The 20,601-nt window shown below is 34.1% G+C and overlaps 1 protein-coding gene across 5 annotated transcripts in view; it reads left to right on the top strand.

Annotated features, from left to right (window-relative positions):
* The window catches only part of ZNF800 (zinc finger protein 800), a 48,719-nt gene that overhangs the window by 2,756 nt on the left and 25,362 nt on the right, over positions 1 to 20,601 (top strand). For 3 of the 5 annotated variants that reach the window (XM_045062949.1, XM_045062950.1, XM_045062952.1), the window contains exons 3-5: positions 3,300 to 3,395; positions 12,583 to 12,726; positions 15,065 to 16,757. In XM_045062949.1, the coding sequence (XP_044918884.1) occupies positions 3,300 to 3,395; positions 12,583 to 12,726; positions 15,065 to 16,757 (1,933 nt within the window). Of the gene's footprint in view, positions 1 to 3,299; positions 3,396 to 12,582; positions 12,727 to 15,064; positions 16,758 to 18,014; positions 19,498 to 20,601 lie in introns of those variants that run through there. The other 2 variants (XM_045062953.1, XM_045062951.1) reach the window with 2 other exon arrangements.

The raw sequence follows: 20,601 nt of genomic DNA, 5'->3' as shown, positions 1-20,601 counted from the left end.
GGATCTAGCCTCTTTTGAATTATGAGTAGTGGGGCTGATCCCTGAGCAGTGTGTTCCTGAGGAGACCTTAATAGGATGGATCAATGTGTAGTGAAGGGTGGTGATATAAGCCTGTCAGTGTATGTAAAGTACTTTCTTATTTATGTTTTAAGAATGTTTCTTACAGAACTTTTCAGAATTCAAAGGTAGAGAGAATGGTGTAAGGAACCTGTTGTAAGCATCACACAACATATCGATACATGGACAATCTCTTTTTTTTCCCTCTATTCTCGCTTCTTCCCAGTTCCGTTTTCCACCCTCCCACTGCTTCCCTGCCCTGTATTATTTGTAAGTAAATCCCAGACATCATAAGCAGAAAGTTATTTTAAGGGGCTTTTTTTTAAGGTAGGAGAGACTGTTACAAAAATAGGTATTTGATTCTGGGAAGTGTGTTCTTGGAAAAATATAAAGACATATGTTAACTTCTGAGGGTTTGGGTGTTGTGATTAGAGGGAGATGATGGCTTTTTTCCTAATGGTTGTGTAAACTGATCTTGGGAGGGATGATAGGATATAGGAGAGGAAACTTTTATAAAATACTAATATATAAAGTTTTTTAGGTTTTTGTTTGTTTTACAGTGGGAACTACATAGATCTGTATGCTAAATGGGTGTTTCCATGGATGACTAAGCTAACTCAGGGGTTATTTTGAATGGTGTTTCAGGATGTTGATGTGTGTAGTGGTAGTAGTGTTCTGAAGGTGATTAGGTAACAAATTCTGCTGTAGTTTTGAAATCAGATGTTCTTTTGTGGAAATGGAAGCTGGTGTATTAAAGTTTTCTGGAGCATTTTTATTTTATTTATTGACTTACTTATTTTTATTAACATATAACATATCATTAGTTCCAGGGGTACAGGTCTGTGAATCGTCAGGCTTACATACTTCACAGCACTCACCATAGCACATACCCTCCCCAATGTCCATAACCCAAACCCCACCCCCCGCAACCCTCAGTTTGTTTTGTGAGATTGAGTCTCTTATGGTTTGTCTCCCTTCTGATCCCATCTTGTTTATTTTTTCCTTCCCTACTCCCCAAACCCCCCACTTTGCTTCTCAGATTCCTCATGTCAGGGAGATCATATGATAATTGTCTTTCGCTGATTGACTTATTTCATGGAGCATTTTTAAATGAGGAAAGGGGACTCTGAGGACAAATTTCTTTTTTTCTCCATATCCCTCCCTTACTCATTACTGTTTTTTAAAAAATTTTCCCTTTCTAAAATTCTTGCTACTTATAGAGCCAAACCTTGATACTTTTAGTTCTTTATAACTGTATAGTTTCTACCCTCTCTTTTGTAGTTATTATTTTTATTTGTCATTTGTTTTGTACAAATCATGAAAAGAGATCCATCTAATCCAAATAATGGTATCATCAGTCTATTTATAAACTTCTGTTATTGCATCTTTAAAGGGTTGAATTCTACTTTTTAGATTTTGGAAACAGTTTTTCAGTTTCTGATGTCAGAAAGCAATTGATTTGTACATGATGATGGCGGCAGTGGTGGTGGTGATAGAACATTTATTGAACACTTACTATATCCCAGGCCCTGTTTTAACTAGTAGTTAACCTACATTAGCTCATTTAATCCTCGTAGAACTCTATAATTTAGGTACTTTTATTAACCCCATTTTAGAGATGGGAAAGAGATCAGAGAGTTTAATTTGCTTTAGTTGTATCTAATAAATGTTAGAAAAATATTTCAGTGTAGTAAGTCCAGGTCTGTAGTCTTTGTATTTTTGATCACTGCGGGTAATGCCAATGTCAGATGTTCTCAAAATGAGTTGTGGGTGTGTGCATGTTTTTAATTCATTTAAAATACTCCTTACATATCTCTTAAAATTGGGAAAGTTGTACTTAATAAAATGACTTGGTCCTGAGATAGTTCCGTCCAACTTGTATACACTGAGACAAGATTTGAAGCCTTAACGTAGAATCTAAGGCTGTGTCTATATACATAGCACAGTAGGCTTTAGCCCTTATCAGAAAGCCAAGACCAGGCCCTGAAGCAGTAGCAGCACACATTATTGAAGTAATCCTCCTTATTTTCCCACAGAGTGGATGATCCTGGGTTAAGATGGTAATAGTTGAGTAGAACATTATAACATATTGAAAAAAGTTAATTAAAATGGCTGTTTTTTTCCTACCATAGCTGTATCTTTAGTATCTGATGGAAAACTGTTTTCCTTTTCAGTTACCTTTTTTCATATTATCATAATTTAATTTATTATATAATTATACTGTGAATTTTGGAAAGAAGACATCTGTATATGAAAATGAAAATTTTTATTTTTAAAGTGGAAATAGTATTTTTACTTATTATATAAATGTGTGTGTGTGTTTTTGTGTGTGTGTGTGTGTGTTTTAAACTGCATACTTCTAAAAACCCAGGCTCTGAAACACTAACAAAGTGTGAGGCCGAAAATGAAAATCACTCCTGTAAAGTCCACCCTGACAGAACCCTTGTTTTGTTGGTATCTTGCTAGACTTTTTATGTTTATATTAGTGGCTATACATAAACACACATGTACATTACATTTCTTTCTGTATCTATTGAAATATATATTAATATAAGTGAGATCATATTCTCTAACCTGTTTTTGTTGCTCAGCAATCTATTTTTGACAACTTTTGTTGTTGGTATATGTAGATTTAGCTCATGCTTTCTAAGAGCTGTGAAGGAAGGACTCTGTTGTAGGGCTGTTTCATAGTTTATTTAGTCTGGCTCCTATTGAGAGATTTTTAATTTGTTTGAAATTTTTTCTCTATTATTTAGAGGCTGCAGTGAACATTCTTGAACATCTGTCATTGTGCACTTCACTAGTCCTTTCCTTAGGCAGTGGTTTTTGAGTTTTGCTCTCATAATTGCCCAGAGAGCTGTAGTAGATTGTCCAGAGGGTTCTGGAACGGTTTATGAGATGTGGCTAGGACATCGCTGCCCTAGAATTTTGATTAAATACAGAGGCTCCTCTTCAAGGGGAACAAAAAGGCAAACATGACAAATATGTAGTAAATACCAAAATAGTAAATCTTTGCATTTGAAGCCTTAAGTAGCTTTAATTTAGCCTTGAATTGAGAATAATCTTAGTTATTTTTTTCCCATTATTTCATTGTGCCTTACAAAGATGGTGGTGAAGTATATACGAACAAGTGTGATTATCATTAACATGATTGTAGCAAACCATTGTTTTTCTTCAATAGTAAATGATTTAAATAACCCTTTTTTTGTGGGGATTGGGGTGGGTGTTTGTCTTCCATGTAGTTTATATCCTGGAACCTGGAGATGCTCCTTTGTTACAGCAACCACTACAGACATCCAAATCTGGTATTCAACAAATAATTGAGTGCTTTCGATCAGGTATGAATGTTTTAGGATGTATTTTTCAATCTTCACATAATAGTTAAAAACTACCTAGAAATCCTTAGAATAAATTTTTAAAAAATATTAAAATGTGTATGTTGGTTTTATAGAATATTTTTAATTGTCAAATTTTTAAAAAGTGGATGAATAAATATTGACTTGATTTAGAATCTTTTTCAGTACTATATATTATATACTAATATAGAAATAAACTTAGTGTGGTTTAAAGAAATATATATGGTATCTTTATTGGTAACATGCCTCTTCTCAACAAGTTATTGTTAAATTTTTTGGCATATCTTTGTAAACCCTCAGTGGGCACTAGTAAATTATACTAGGTCTTTATAATCATTGGCAGAGTAGATTATTTATTCAGAATATCTGAGATGTCACTTGTTCAAGATTAATTACTTTATCATCTCTGTTTATATGACTCACCTAACCCTGGAGTTTCAACATCTTTGATAGAGCACAAGACAGGAAAAATACTTATTCCAGTCCCTGGTCTCTTTGGATACATTTGTTTAGCTTCACTTTCTATTAGATCATTATAATAATTGGATGTATAAGAAGTATATTTGTACAATTGGAGTCCAGTGCTTTAAAACATGTGTTGCTTACTACATATCCATGGCTGAGAACTGTTAGAACTCCTTTCTCGGTGAGATCATAGATTGTGGTTCTTATGATCCACTTATCCACCTTTTGTAGATTTGGCTTCTCTGACATCGCAGACTGTTGAGTCAGATATAAATAAGCAAACACACGTGATTGATGGGACACTTAATTGATGGAAACTTAAGGGTTAGAATATCTTTTGTTACTATTCTAAAGTTTACTATTCTAATAAAAAATTTGAGATTAAAAGGAAAAGATAATTTGTATGTAACCAATTGTTTTGTATTGATAAATGCTGTGAGGTGCTTATTTTTAAGTCATTGTAAAGAGAAATAACATATTTGCCATATTTTAGGATCTAAGAAATAGATTGCTACTTAATCTAAAATAAAAATTATTTTTATTTCTGAGTTCCCGAGATCTGTTTCTTGGATTTTTAATCTAATTTTAAATAGATTTTTAATCCATTTTTAATCTATTAATTTTAATCAGTCTTTAATCTGTAGTACTCACGGCTTTGCTTTTATGTATATTTAAATCAGTTAAGTATTGAGCGTGTATCCATGCCTTGCTCATGTTGAATGGTGGCACAGTCTATTTTAGGGTGTCTTGTTGTTTTTATTTTTGATAGTAAAATAAAGTAACTGATAGGTCAGATTTTCCTATGATAAATACAATTAAAATTTTACTTACTAGAGGTGGTATTTATAATATATTTCCGGCATAACAGAAGAATGGTTAGTTTCTGGTCATAGTAAGAGTTTTTTAGCTACTTTTGGTAGGTAATTCTTTTTGTTCTTTCTCAAGGGAATGAAGGTTATTGCTTTTCACATTTTTTATATTCTTTGCTATAGGGTTTTTTCTTTTCTTTTTCTTTTTCTTAAGAGAGGTGAGAGAGGGGCTGGGGACTGTGGTAGGAGGGGGGTGGAGGAGAGAATCTTAAGCAGACTCCACACCCAGTGTGGAGGCAGATGCAGGTCTGGATCTCAAAACCCTGACATCATGGCCTCAGCTGAAATCAAGAGGAGTCAATGCTTAACTGACTGAACCAACCAGGCACCCCATAGGTTTCTTTTTTAAAATCCAAAATTTGAAATGAATAAGATTATTTTATACTTACTTCAATTTATTATAGTGTTATTTGATTAAGAAGTTAGAATTGGTTCATTCATAAATGCTTTGTCTTATAAAATACACCTTTTCAAGAAGATCCTGTTCTCAAAATCTATGTTTAACTTTGGAAGATGAATATTTAGAAAGGAAATTGTTTTCTTTTTGCATTGTGCTCATGTCTGTTTCCTGTATTTGCTGTTTCTTTAGCCGAAAAGTGTCTGTGAAATGGGTAAAATGTTCTTTTTTAAATGTCCCCTTCTGACCTTTTAAATTCACATTTGCCTTCTGAGTTATTTTTTATTTAGGAAAATTCTGAAAATACTATAAATTTAATTCTGAGTACCCAGTGATTTAAATTAGAAGTGATTTAGAAATATGCTTAGCAATAGAAAGAACTAATTTTGGATTTAAAGAAAGGAATTCTTTTACTTCGTTAATGTGTCTCAGAACTAAGCAATTTTATTTTCCTCAAGATTGTAATCTCTTCATCAGTACAATCTAAAGTTTGCTAAGGTAGCTCTTTGGCACTGAAGTATCCAAGCCCGGGCTAACTGAAACTTTGGGAGGATAGAACGGAAGTTTGGGCCACATGACCTAGGGACGAAGATCCATTCTTACCCTCTAAGTTCTTCCTGGTCCCATTCTACTCTCAGCCACACCTTCAGTGACTCATTGGTTTCTAGACTCTTTCCATTGCAGCTGGGTTACAGACACTGCATTTGAAAGAACTATCCGAAGTCTGTGCTTTTGCTCTCACTAACCTATGGAGGCTCAGTCAGGTGGGGCATTAGTAATGTGTTAGGATATCTAGCTTAATCTTTAAGCTCAGATAGCTGTCTTCAACTATTATACCATTTCTAAGTTACTCACCTTCTGTCCACACTTGGCTGTCTGTGGCCTGGTATTAATTCCTACCCAAGCTGGAAGTTCATTAAAGGCTGAGGAATGAGTTAACTCATTTTTTTTTTGGTCTGCCAGCCCCACATGTGCTGTACTGACTGCATGATCAGTTTTGACTTGTTTTCTTTGCCTCACACTTTAGTCTTTACTTTGGACTGTTTTTCTGGTTTTAAATGATAAATCTTTCTTGACCTCTGATATCTTTTTATTTCTGGCCACTTCACTTGTAAATTAATTTGAACAGATTTTTCTTTTTGGAATTAAGTAATATTCCTATATTGGAATAAGTAATATTATTGGATTAAGTCATAAGTGCCCATGGTTTAAAAATAATAAGGAAGTATAAAAGGATGTATAGAAATACAAAAATAAGTCTCTGCTCAGGCAACCACTGCTATATGATTTATGTGTTTTCTTCTAGAGACCCTGTATACATGTACAAGCATATATCCCTCACTTTTCCCCCCAGTACTAATGGTAGCTGATTCTGCCCACTGTTATGTATTTTTGCTTTATTAAAAGTACATTTTGCTGTTGTTTGACATTTGTCCATAGATAGATACCTCATTTTTTAGAAAGTTGCCTATTTTGCTCCAGCCTACAGATTCTACTCTGAAATCCCTGATGGTTTAATGACTTTGAGACATGCTGTTTGCTCTGTATCCCTGGCTTCTGTACTATCTTGACTGGGTCCTGCCTTTTGCTAGAGCGCTGCCTTAGCTCTGTTAGTCCTTCTCAGATCACATCTGTGACTCGATGTCTTCAAATTTGTCTTCTTTTTATTGACACTTTTATTTTAGCTTCCTTCCTGACCTCTCTCCTCAAACTGAATTTTAAGTAACAACAGCAACAACAAAGAAGGTGTACTTCTATGAGACATTTATTAACATCGATTTAATTGAGCTTAATATTCTTTCTTAGTCTCTCAGTCTTCTGGTAGAGGCAAAGGAGCTATTGAATGCCCTAAGATTAGAAACAGAAAAATGGGGAGAAAAAAGAAGGATAATTAGTTAGTCTAATATTCATGGAGAGAAAAGAGAAGGATAAGTATTTAGTCTGATATTTAAAACTGGTCTTTCTTATGAAGTCGATATTGTTTTTTTGAATCCTTGAAATATATAATGTTATAAAAATATATATAATATCATAGAAAAAAGATTCTATAAAATACACTACTACTGTGTGCAAGGAAGAGCATCTTTTCTGACTCTTAGGGAGGAGTGAATTGTAGTGAAAAATAAGAGTTAGCTTTGTATAGTATTTGCTATTGTCATTATCGTCTTAGGTTTGGTCATTTAACTTCTTAGAAGAGTTTTTTGTTTCGTTTTGGTTTTATACTGTTTAAAACATTACCTGCATTTAGTGTAAGCTGTTTCTGGATGGTGATGCCTTAGTCCTGACTACAAACAAAAACTGAGGATGGAAGTGTGATTTTTCGGAGATACATAAGAGAACATCGTTATCATATAGGTTTTGTTTTTGGTTGTTACATAACAATTTTAGGAAATTTAAAATCAGACTAGATATTTTTTGCATGAATAAGACAGATGTAGATTTATTTGTTTGATTGTTGTTCTTATATTCTTCAAAGAATGTCATCTGAGGCTATGTTCCTAGAGGAGCAGACATTTATATTAGTCTGGGAATTTCTTAAGGGCACAGATCAGATCCTTCACTCTCATGTTTCCAGTAATAACATGGCAAACTCATATTTAGTAGGTGTCCAAAAAATGTTTGTAAGATTAAAATATTAACCAAGTAGGCACTAGAATCATTTTGTTCTGATTGTACATTTATTGTATGTAGCACTGTTCCATAATTAACCTAGTAATTTTTTAAGAAAGATTTTATTCATTTGAGAGAGAGCACGCACAAGCAGGGGAGAGGCAGAGGGAAAGGGAGAAGTAGACTCTGCTGAGCAGGTAGCCTGATGTGGGGCTTGATCCTAGGACCCTGAGATCATGACCTGAGCTGAAGGCAGACTCTTAACCATCTAAGCCACCCAGGCGCCCCTAACCTAGTAATTTTTTAAACCAACTCTTGCAGGTGGTAGTTTTAAGAAATAAATTTAAATTTTCTTAAATGCCCCCTCTTTAAGAACTTTTGTTAAGGGATGATCAGTTAGAAATTTCCTTCATAAACTGGCCTTGAAAATCAGTTTTGACAGGAATTACAGCTTTGCTTGCAGTGCGTTTAAACAGTCATGCTAAAAATGTGTGAATCATAAAGCAAGCAGTATACCATTTAAAAATCATTACTGCTACAACTTAAAATGGTCATTGACCAACATATCCATATATTAAGGAAAAAAATGAAAGCTTATCTTTGGCCCAGAAGAGTTAGAATTAATATCTCATCATGTAAAGTGACTGCCCCTCCACCCTAATGTAAAACTGAATACTGATTCCTTTTGAAAAAAAGTCTTGTAAATATTTTTCTCAGTACATACAATGTATTTGATGTTAAGGAATAGCATATGACTAAACCTTTGTTGGGGTATGAGTAATTTTTACTGAGCATCTATTATGAGAATCTGAAATATTCACTAATTAGTTAATTTCTAATTATCAAAAGCTTTAGGAGGGCTGTTTCTTTTTTTTTTTGAAAGATACTGATTAATGTAATCAGTAAACAGTGACTTCTAAGATAGTTTTATAAGATCTAGGGCAAGAAAACGTTACTCCTACAGGAAAAGGAATAATGAAGAGTAAGAATATGCATGGGTCTCTTTCAGGATCAAGGGCAGTGGAAGAACTTTATATTGCTGTCCAGATGCCCATGTCTGTTATCTCAGGTGACAGAAAGTTTTAGCTGTTGACAGAGGCACAGATGATTGGCTGTGTCTAATTGTTAGTGAGCAGAGCAGTCAAAAATGGTAGTTAATGAGACCATTATGTCCAAAGCCATTATGACCACATGGGAAAAACATCAAAACCTTAAATGACAGCTAAAACTGACTTAGGGGAAAACTTCTATTGTCTGTATTTATGGAATGGGCAATGTCGTATTTTTCTCATTTGTAAAGTGTGTAAGTTGAATTAGAAAAATCTTTGAGGTCTCTTTTTTGGCTTCCCAGGCAACTTTATTATACCCTAAAAAAAAAAAAAAAATCTATAGAGAAGGTTTCCTTAAACATAAAGCTTCTAGTATGTCATTTAACAAACCTCAGTCAAGCGTAGTCCTGAGAGGTGGGGATATAGTCGATGAGCATTAAAGGTATCTTCTCCATCCTTTTATAGCCTCCAGCTTAATGGGACTACAGAAAAATAATTACAAGATATTGGGATAATACAGTACAGATGTATAGGGTGCGGTAGGAATAGGGGTGAAGAATTTTAACAGAAACTAGCAATCAGAAGGCTTCCTGGGGGAAGTGACTTCTAACCTGGAATTTTGTGTGTTTGTTTTAAGATTTTATTTATTAGAGAGAGACAGTGAGCATGAGAGTGGGGAGGGTAGGATACATGACTCGATCCTGGGGCTCGATTCTGAGGCTTGATTCTGGGGCTAGATCCTGGGTCTCGAATCTGGGTCTCAATTCTGGGACTTGAACCTGGGGCTCGATTCTGGGGCTTGATCCTGGGGCTAGATCCTGGGACTCCAGGGTCCATAACCTGAGCGGAAGGCAGTCATTTAACCAACTGAGCCACCTAGGCGCCCCAGGGTTTGAAGGATTACTAGAAGTGAGCCAGACCGGGGCAGTGGGAGAAAAAAAAACATAGGTGAAGTCCTGAGGAGGGAGAGAAATAATTTGGTGAACCCATGACTCTGAAAGAAATTTGATGTACCTGTGTCAACACAACTGTGCTTGTGTGTGTGTGTGTGTGTGTGTGTGTGTGTGTAGGTGGGATGGGGTGGGGGAAGGATTTGTGAATGATAATTAAGACTGATGAGTTAAGAGTAGGGCCAGAGATTTGTGGGGGGGGGGATGCTATTGGAAACAAATATGCACTCTGCTGAATATAACTAGTTCTATAACCAGGACTAAACAAGAATACCTATCTGTTTCTCTTTAAAATTTTTTAGAAGAAAGCAAGCTCCCCGCTGAGCAGAGAGCCCCATGTGGGGCTTGATCCCAGGACCCTGAGATTATGATCCGAGCCAAAGGCAGAGGCTTAACCCACTGAGCCACCCAGGCGCCCCCTTTTTAACTTTTGATTAATTAATTTTTATAGTTGAGCAAACCTGATGGACAAAGTGAGATCTCTGATTTAGGGATGCAGTCTTGTATTTTTAGCAGTATCTGTTTTTTATGTATAACCTCGTATTTCCTATTTAAATCTTCAATTGGGTTTTTAAACCTAGTTCAGCTTGTTTTTGCATTCCTCTTCAATCTTTTTTTGACTGTTTTTAAAGGCAGAATTGAATCTTTAGTATGGTTCTAGCAGGTATTTCAATTTGGAATTAAAGTGTGCAAAATTTTCTATGTTTTTCTCTTACTGGTGCTACACTTAACTATACTTCTATAAATAGGTTAGGTTTATCTAAAATATTTTTATCATCAGTCTACCTCTCATAGTTTGTCAGTCACTTAGGAGGTTAACTATGAACTAAACAAAAGCAGTCTTTTGCAAGTATATTTTGTAATGCGAAGTGGACTAAGAAAGTGCATGCATGTGTGTGTTTGTGTGTATGTGTATGTATGTATGATTTTACCTTTATTTATTTTTTTTAAGATTTTTATTTATTTGACAGAGAGAGAGAGATCACAAGTAGGCAGAGACACGGGGGAAGCAGGCTCCCTGCTGAGCAGAGAGCCCAAAGTGAGGCTCAGTCCCAGGACCCTGAGATCATGACCTGAGCTGAAGGCAGAGGCTTAACCTACTGAGCCACCCGGGTACCCTGATTTTACCTTATATTAAGAATAATACTCAGGCTGTCCTCTGAATCTTTTTAAATTTATGTTTTCTAATTTTGTGGTAATATGGTTTAGTGCAGTAAACCATTGATTCGGATTTGAGAAGTGGTGGAAATGATTTCCTTATATTTATTTTTTCCCCAGTAAAAACCCAGATGTGTAATTTAATTTTTCTGGGATTTAAGTTCATATATTCTTTCATGATTGTTTAAGATAGGTTTGGTTTGGTGTGTTCATTTTAGAAGATGGATAGTATAGGGTGTTTACTCTTTAGTAGTCCCAGAGCTTAACAGAGTGTTAAGTACTTGTGGAATGATAGAAGGACACTTTGCACCTAGATAGTTTTAAAGATTTTTTTCTGGACACGTTTAATATTGAAGTCAATATTATTAGCATTTTTTTTATTTGAGGCAATTAAAGGCTAATTAATTAGTAAAGCATGGCAGATCAATTTTGTCAGTTTACCTATGGCAGAAACCTGTAGGAAATAATGGCAAATTTAAATTTAAAACACAAATCCTATTTGTGTTTTATTCCTGGTGGATGTTCTTATTTTAGAGATTGGATGCTCATTGTCATTTTTTTTTCCTCTGCCTTTTGGTCTTGTGTCATAATACTTAGATTCCTTGTATCAGTGGCATTTCTTCAACTACTTTTAATATTGAGCATTGCCAGAGCTGAATACTTTGTAGTTATAAATAAGACAGGTTTGGTCTTGGCTGCTTTGGAGTTTATAATCTAGTGGGGAAGACAGGCTTTAAATTAGTTTAAACTGTAAACTATCAGTATTTAATTAGTTGGAGTGAGTTTTTGAGGGAGAAAGGCTTTGAATAAATTTATAGTGGTATCAGGAGGCCTAAGCAAAATTCAAATTATGGATAAGGATTCTATACTCTGACACTCAGTGACCATAATCCCATGTTGGCCCAGAACCTGAAGTAATTTGAGCTGAGTTTAAAAAGAAAAATCACGGGACGCCTGGGTGGCTCAGTTGGTTAAGCAGCTGCCTTCGGCTCAGGTCATGATCCCGGCGTCCTGGGATCGAGTCCCATATCGGGCTCCTTGCTCGGCAGGGAGCCTGCTTCTCCCTCTGCCTCTGCCTGCCATTCTGTCTGCCTGTGCTCGCTCTCCCCCCCCCCCCCGATAAATAAATAAAATCTTTAAAAAAAAAAAAAAGAAAAATCACATGCAGTCTTGTGACAGTTTGGACTCTCTTTAAGGAATCGGGAAAACGTATTACAGAACTCTATATTCACGTCTTAATGCAGAAGGGAGCAGCAAGAAACTTTGGCAAGGAGTAGGGAGTTGGTGGAGGAGGGGTATGTTTAATTCTTTTCCCTTCCATATCTATTGCATCAGGATCTCTAGAGGGGGTTCATGTACATCATTATTCCTAGGTTATTGTGATGATTAGCCAGATGTTGAAACCACTGTTGGGATATCCTAAGAATTGATTGGCTGCTGAATTAGAAAAAAAAAATCAGTTTTAGCTGTCACAATATCCAGGTGATGTTAGAATTTTACTTAGAATTTAGTTTATAAGTTAGTTCTGAATACAAATGGTGGAAATTGGCAATGCCTGTATTTTGTTTGCAAAGATTAATTGCACTTTGGATTGTCAACAGTGGTTGCCCAGTTTAAAAATGCACATTAAATTTACCTTTTGTGTTAAGTTTTATTTTCTTTTTCCTTCAGGAACTAAACAACTTAAGCACATTTTATTAAAAGATGTGGACACTATTTTTGAATGTAAATTATGCCGCAGTCTCTTCAGAGGATTACCAAATTTAATTACCCATAAAAAATTCTACTGCCCACCAAGTCTCCAGATGGATGACAGTAAGTATTATCCATATATTCAGTTATGCATTTTACAGCTAAGTATTCTTATACTGCAACTATACATTTGTGTTAAAATGGTATCAGTAATTTAATGATGGGGAATAAAATTAAATACTTAATGTTCATTTTCTTAGACAAGTACTTTAATATGAGTGTTTTTGTGTTTTTCTAAAGAGGTTAGTTTTATGAATATACTTATATCAAGATATTAGATATTGTTTTTGAATGTTTATATGGACCATATAGTTTATATTCAGGATTTTTCTAAGTTAAAATGTGAGTGCTTGAAGGGAGTATTGGTATTTTTCATTTCTGTTTCTTTAACAACTTGTTACATATGACTAATAATTTACTAAGATTATTCTTAAGTAAATAAGAAGGTTAGAGCAAAGAATGAGTAAATTCATTAATTTCTTGGGGACGGTAAGAAGAGCATTAAAAAAAGAATAACCTTTCTATTTTTTTCTGGGTCTTGATTTGAAGATCAGTTTTGTTCTCAGTGAAATTTATTTATAAATCAATGATTTTATCAGAAATGAGATTGTTTTATAGGCCAACTTGAGATCTGAAGTAGCTTTATGTGATGAAGGCAGGTTGTAGGCTAATAAAGTCTTTGTGAAACTGAATATTTGTTGGATTAAGTGTATTGCCCATGTATGATGAAGTTAGCAATATTGTAATGGTATTATTTTCTTGCTTTAAAGAACTGATATAAATTCCTTAAAATATTTTAATAAGTAATAGGTTACTTTCATTATTTCTGGTTCAGCGGTTTAACTCTTTGTGGTCTTACAAATTATAGAATTTATTTTGTCCATTTGATACTGTAGTTGAACTGTGGAAACGTGCACTTTTCAACTTAACTTTCTTGGAATGGGAATGAAATGAAAATTCCAAATATCAGAAGTACTACCGAATTACTAGCATGAAACTGATTTAAAGTATATTATAGAACATAATTGATCTAAAGTATATTATAGGACATAGTTGAAATAAGAATTTCATCTTTGGAAATTTTTCCTAGTACTAGATCTTATTATAGTCCTAGATGTTATTATACTTGTTTTTATCATTGAGATATAAATGAAAAGGCAGTCTGTAGGGATTAGTTTCAGATCTGATATTTTAATAAATAAAGTGATAGTAGAAAATTAGTGATATTTGTGATAGTTTTCCTTGTTTTAGTGTAGAGCTGACTTTTATTTTATTTTATTTTTTTTAAAGATTTTATTTATTTATCAGAGAGGGGGGGGGGAGAGAGCAAGCACAGGCAGACAGAATGACAGGCAGAGGCAGAGGGAGAAGCAGGCTCCCTGCCGAGCAAGGAGCCCGATATGGGACTCGATCCCAGGACGCCGGGATCATGACCTGAGCCGAAGGCAGCTGCTTAACCAACTGAGCCACCCAGGCGTCCCTAGAGCTGACTTTTAGAAATATAAATAAATGGATTTGTTGGATTATTGTGCACTTTCCTTGGCAATACTCATTCTAGAAGTACTTTGGTGAAAGTGTTATCCTTTTAGACACTATCTGTTTTAAATGGGAAGATTTCTAGAAGAGCAATAATGAATTCTTGTTTTCTAAATATCAGATTTGATAGCTATATTTGTAGCTAGATTTTAGAGTTGATTGGAAACATAACCAGTGTTAGATAAATCTGTTATAGGAGGAATATTTGATTGTCTATAGGGGACATAATTATTGTGCAAGTAAATAAAACTAGCTCTGTTTTGGAATAAATCTGTGGTTTTTAATCACTTGTTTGAATGGGGTGGTGTCCTGTAATAGCAAAAACTTTTGTACATGTCATTCATTTTTATATCCTACAAATCTTTCTTTTTCATTTCCATAAGATCTTTAAGGGTTCCTCTCTATAAGTAGACTAGATTATTACAGATTAAGTTAATAGGAATGCTGTTATGTTTTCCCAAAAAAGAATCATTTTTTTTATATAATAGTACATTCTTCATGATGTGTTATCCATCTTGGGTTATGAGAACTTCGATTTGCCTTTGCTAGCCTGAAAATTTAAGACTGAAAATTTGAAATACTATTTTAGTTGTTTAGGACATTCATGTGCTTATGTGGTTGGTGTTAAGGGCACTTAGGAGTGGAAGTAGCTCTTCAGATTGCATTTATTCCTTAACATTTGTGTACGTTGATGAGATTTTAAATTAATTTTAGTTTAATTCTAGTTTTAAAATATGTAAAAGTAGATAATGCTTTTCTAAAAATAAGCTAGTAATAAATTTTAAATATTAGATAGATTTTTAAATATTAGATAGCTAGAGCAGGCAGATGATTTCAGATTAAAATGTTGTTTTTTCCTTAACAGACCTTCCTGATGTAAATGATAAACAAAGCCAAGCCATAAACGATCTCCTAGAAGCCATATATCCAAGTGTGGACAAGCGAGAATATATTATTAAGCTAGAACCCATAGAAACTAATCAAAATGCAGTGTTTCAGTATATTTCAAGGACTGATAATCCTACTGAAGTCACAGAGTCAAGCAGTACTCCTGAACAAACTGAAGTTCAAATACAGGAAACCAGCACTGAACAGTCTAAAACAGTACCAGTTGCAGATACGGAGGTGGAAACTGTAGAGCCCCCACCTGTTGAGATTGTTGCAGATGAAGTTGCACCTACATCTGATGAGCAACCTCAGGAATCACAGGCTGACTTGGAAACTTCTGACAATTCTGATTTTGGTCACCAGTTGATATGCTGTCTTTGTAGAAAAGATTTCAATTCCAGACGAGGTGTTCGTCGTCACATTCGAAAAGTACACAAGAAAAAGATGGAAGAACTAAAAAAGTACATTGAAACACGAAAGAATCCAAATCAGTCCTCTAAAGGACGCAGTAAGAATGTTCTAGTTCCAATAAGTAGGAGCTGTCCAGTATGTTGTAAATCATTTGCTACAAAAGCGAATGTAAGGAGGCATTTTGATGAAGTTCATAGAGGACTAAGGAGGGATTCAATTACTCCTGATATAGCAACAAAGCCTGGGCAACCTTTGTTCCTGGATTCTGTTTCTCCTAAAAAATCTTTTAAGACTCGAAAACAAAAGTCGTCTTCAAAGGCTGAATACAATTTAACTGCATGCAAATGCCTCCTTTGCAAGAGGAAATATAGTTCACAAATAATGCTTAAAAGACATATGCAAATTGTTCACAAGATAACTCTTTCTGGAACAAACTCTAAAAGAGAGAAAGGCCCTAATAATACTGCCAGCAGTTCAGAAATAAAAGTTAAAGTTGAACCAGCAGATTCTGTAGAATCTTCACCCCCTTCCATCGCCCATTCTCCACAGAATGAATTAAAGGGAACAAATCATTCAAATGAAAAAAAGAACACACCGGCAGCACAGAAAAATAAAGTTAAACAAGACTCTGAAAGCCCTAAATCAACTAGTCCGTCTGCTGCAGGTGGCCAGCAAAAAACCAGGAAACCAAAACTTTCCGCTGGCTTTGACTTTAAGCAACTTTACTGTAAACTTTGTAAACGTCAGTTTACTTCCAAACAGAACTTGACTAAACATATTGAGTTGCACACAGATGGGAATAACATTTATGTTAAATTCTACAAGTGTCCTCTTTGCACTTATGAAACTCGTCGGAAGCGTGATGTGATACGACATATAACTGTGGTTCATAAAAAGTCATCCCGCTACCTTGGGAAAATAACCGCCAGTTTAGAGATCAGAGCTATAAAGAAGCCCATTGATTTTGTTCTAAATAAAGTGGCAAAAAGAGGCCCTTCGAGGGATGAGGCAAAACATAGTGATTCAAAACATGATGGCACTTCTAACTCTCCTAGTAAAAAGTATGAAGTAGCTGACGTTGGTATTGAAGTAAAAGTCACAAAAAACTTTTCTCTTCACAGATGCAATAAATGTGGAAAGGCATTTGCCAAAAAGACTTATCTTGAACATCATAAGAAAACTCATAAGGCAAATGCTTCCAATTCACCTGAAGGAAACAAAACCAAAGGCCGAAGTACAAGATCTAAGGCTCTTGTCTGGTGAGGAACAGTTACAGAGTTTTGCTTTTTTCCCCCATCGAACTAAAAAAATCATTTGATCATAATTTATAGCTGGTTCCATTTTAACACATGTTTGCTTCCATATATCTTATGGCAATGGGAACTGCAAGAGTAATGTGCATATTGCATTTACCTCTTCAGTGACCTTTATTCCAGTGGCTTGGGAACAAAAGTTAACTTCAGAACTTATCTTCCACAGGACAATGCAATATAGTGGTAGGTAGATGGCACAGGGTCAGTGCTTTCCTCTCAATGTTGTAAAATATATACATTTATATTGGCTTATGTTTACAATAGAAGTCTTCTGTTTAACTAACTTTGCACAGGTTTAATTTGATTTAGTGACCTAGTCTACTAATTTTAATACATTGTAGGAAAAGTTAAATATATTAAAATGAATTTGTGAAGGCGATAATTATAGGAAAAAAGTCTTTTGAGGCACTGTAATTATTGTAAAAATTAATCTGTGATGGCTAAATAAAGTGCTGCACTCAGAAAAAAAAAATCCCCAGATTGAATTTAGAACAATTAGCATTTATTATTTACATTTAACCTAATGCTTCCAGTCAGAGGGGAAAACCTGATAGACAAAAGTTTGGATTTTTTTTTTCCTTCTTTTTGGAAGTATGCGTTAGTTACTGTTTTTAGTTTTGATCTGTGGAAAAAGTGATTATATAGGTTCCAAATCTTAACTTTTCCTTTTTTGTTTTAAATAGACTTTTTGTGATCATTTCAACAGAGTTAATATTATTAAATGAGGTTTTTTTGTTTTGTTTTGTTTTGTTTTGGTTTGGTTTGTTTTTTTGTGGTTGTGCGTTGTAAGAAAAGGAGAATCCCTATTGGGAAGAAAGAAAAAAATTTTAATTTTTTAGAAGGTTTTGAAATAAATGTAGATTTTTAAAATGCAATATAAAATAAGGAGTAGACTCCCTATACTTGTTTTTGCAAGTCTCTCTATGTTTTTAAAAGTTTACCTTCAGTACCTGTTCCCTGTATTAAGGCATTTAATATATTTAATTAGTATTAAGTTAGTTTTGGATTCAGGTTTTAAAGCAGTATACTTAGTTTGAGTGCTGAGTAGGTTAAATGTTGTGGTTTGAGTATCACACATTTTTTAATTTGTGTGGAAACTTGAGATGAAACCATCCTTTAGAAGTCATTTACTATTGTATAATTTTAAAAAAAAGATTTTATTGGTAAACTCAAAAGTGTTCATTTATTCCCATTTCTCCTCAGATAACTTCAAGTGATGTACGAAAAGGTTTGGAGTTCATTTTTGTGGAAAGACTTTAAATTGGTGTTAGAACCACTAAACGTCTTCAAATGGTACTATGAGAAAAAAAGGAAAAACAAATTCATAAATATTCAACTGTAACTGCTGTTTTCTGACTAAAATAATAACCATCTAACCACTTGTTTCTAAGGCACTGCCTCTCCCAGCACTTCCAAGTAGCTGTGACATTACATATTGTCATCACAGTCCAGCATCTAACCACCCTTGACCTTGTGAATTTGGTCTACAGTTTCTACAAAAACGTTGCAAAGTTTGTTTTCCAAACAATTTGTTGATTAAAGTGATCAAGAACTTGAAGAATATATATCACCACTGGTGATTTTTAATTGACAAAAAGACTATATCTTAGTGATTTTAGTTTTGTTTCACTTTATGTGGCAAAATTTTATCTGGATTGTACAGATATATTTCCTAGTGAGTGTATGTTAGGACCAAAAGAGAAATTAGTATCAACAAATTATAAATATTTAGCCTACTAAATATTTGTAATAATTCTACGTTCATTTATTTCTAACTTGTTCTCTAGCACTTAAATGTTTGAACGTTTCATTCTAAAATATATAATACAGGAAAGTTCCAGTTCATTTTCATCCATGGATCATACATTTTTTATTTGTAAACATCTGAGGTTTTATTGAAAATTAAACATTCCCCCTTTTTCTTTACATTTTATACAAAGCACTTTAATAATAGATGCAACTTAATTTTTCAGTTTCTTCTTTTTTTTTTCTTTAAAGATCACACATTTACTAATGTTAATATGAAGGTAGTAAATAGCTTACTGATATTTTATGGATGCAGACAATCCATGCACAACCACTTCTTACGATATTAGTTTATTTCTTTAAATATTGCTAAAAAAGGATGATGGGAGTATAAACCCTGAATTTTCTCCCAAGTAAAATCTTAAATGACTACTTTAGATGATATTTGATTCCTACTGTAAAATTTAGAAAATAATGAATTCTTGTCCATTTTTGTAATCAAGATTTTAGGAAAAACAAGTACATCTATCTTTATGAAATATTGGGCAGGTTTTTGTGTATCAATATTTTGTAATTTTTAGGAAATATTTTATTTTTTAGTAATTTTTGTCAGATTATAATTTTAAAAGGTACAGCAGAGATTATACCATGTTTTTATATAGGTTCACACCTATACTTAGGAGGGACCCTGTCCATCTATATACTTTTTGTATAAAATTTTAAAATGTTGAAGATCCACAAGGTCATAATAAAATGCTTCTATAGCTAGAAAAAAAACATTTACCCTTCCCAGTGCTTTGCACTAAAATATACTGTGAAAGGAAACTAGAAAGACTGTAACTGTTGCTGGAAATGTTCTATATTGAATGTACATGCTCTTGTTGGAAAAATGTACTATATGTGATGGAAATAAACCAGACTCAAAGTTACTTCAGCTAAATGTGCTTCAACAAAGGTGCATTGGTTGAACCTTTAATGTTTTATCAAATTTAAGTTTATTCAGTTACTATGAGCAGCTACACTTGAATTATACCCTGATAGTTTTATTTTTAAGAATTAGAGTGATAATTTCTCTTTAATTTAAAAACAGATTGACTTTTCCACGTATGGAAAACTTGTACTTATAGATCTAACTTTAATGATTAATAGCATAATATATTTAGGGAACTAAATGTGTAGGTGGTATTTCATTTATAAATCATCTTCATTAGTTGCACATTATTAAATCTGTATGTTTGACTTTTGCAAGGTGTTATCTTTTATGCATTGTTACACACGACATATTCCAAAGATATTTTCCAGACTTAAGTATCTACAGCCAGTGAAAAGATTACAAGTATTCCTAAAAAGCTAGAGTGGCTCTTTGCTGTAGCCTCTCATCTGCATATCAGCCTCTTGCTCTCTATTTTACTTTTTAAATACTGTAGGGAAGAAAGAAAAATAGCTTGATGTGGGTGGAGGGGAGCCCAATTGCTGGAATTCCTTACTGCAGCTCACCTATTTCCATAATACCATTCACATTTTGTCTCCTCTGTCATAACTCTAGGGCCACAGAGTAGGAATTTAGAAGGAGGAATTCAGGATTCCAAGGACTGTCAAAAGGTTTCATCTGGGTCATAGAAGAAAAAATAGCACTATGTCAGGAGGCATCTGTCTAAATTAGAATTGCCTAGAGAGAGTAGGAATATTTTATTACAGTAGACAAATTAGTGGCTTATGGCAGATTGGCATTAGAGGCTAAATCAGGACAAGTTTAAAAAGGTAGAACAGGTAAGAAGTTATTAGAAATTCTTTGTTCTTCCTATTTCTTTCTGGTCTTCATCCTTACTTTTTGGCTTTATTTTTACTCGTGAGCTCTGTCTTCTCAGAGGGCTCAGGACTGAGGCTCTTAAGGAAAACAGTCTTAGCAAATTTGTGCCAGAAGCTTTTCTGCATACAGGCTATATGAGCAAATATTTAATAGCACTTTTTGTTGTGGGGACAAGTAGTTAAGGAGGTAAAGAGCCATCAAAACCTGCTTATTTTATATTAAAACATTCTGGCT

This window comes from Mustela putorius, unplaced genomic scaffold (assembly GCF_011764305.1).
Source record: "Mustela putorius furo isolate JIRA1106 unplaced genomic scaffold, ASM1176430v1.1 tig00003845_pilon_pilon_pilon, whole genome shotgun sequence".
In the NCBI taxonomy this organism is placed as follows: domain Eukaryota; kingdom Metazoa; phylum Chordata; class Mammalia; order Carnivora; family Mustelidae; genus Mustela; species Mustela putorius.
This window is presented reverse-complemented; position numbering and strand designations above follow the sequence as displayed.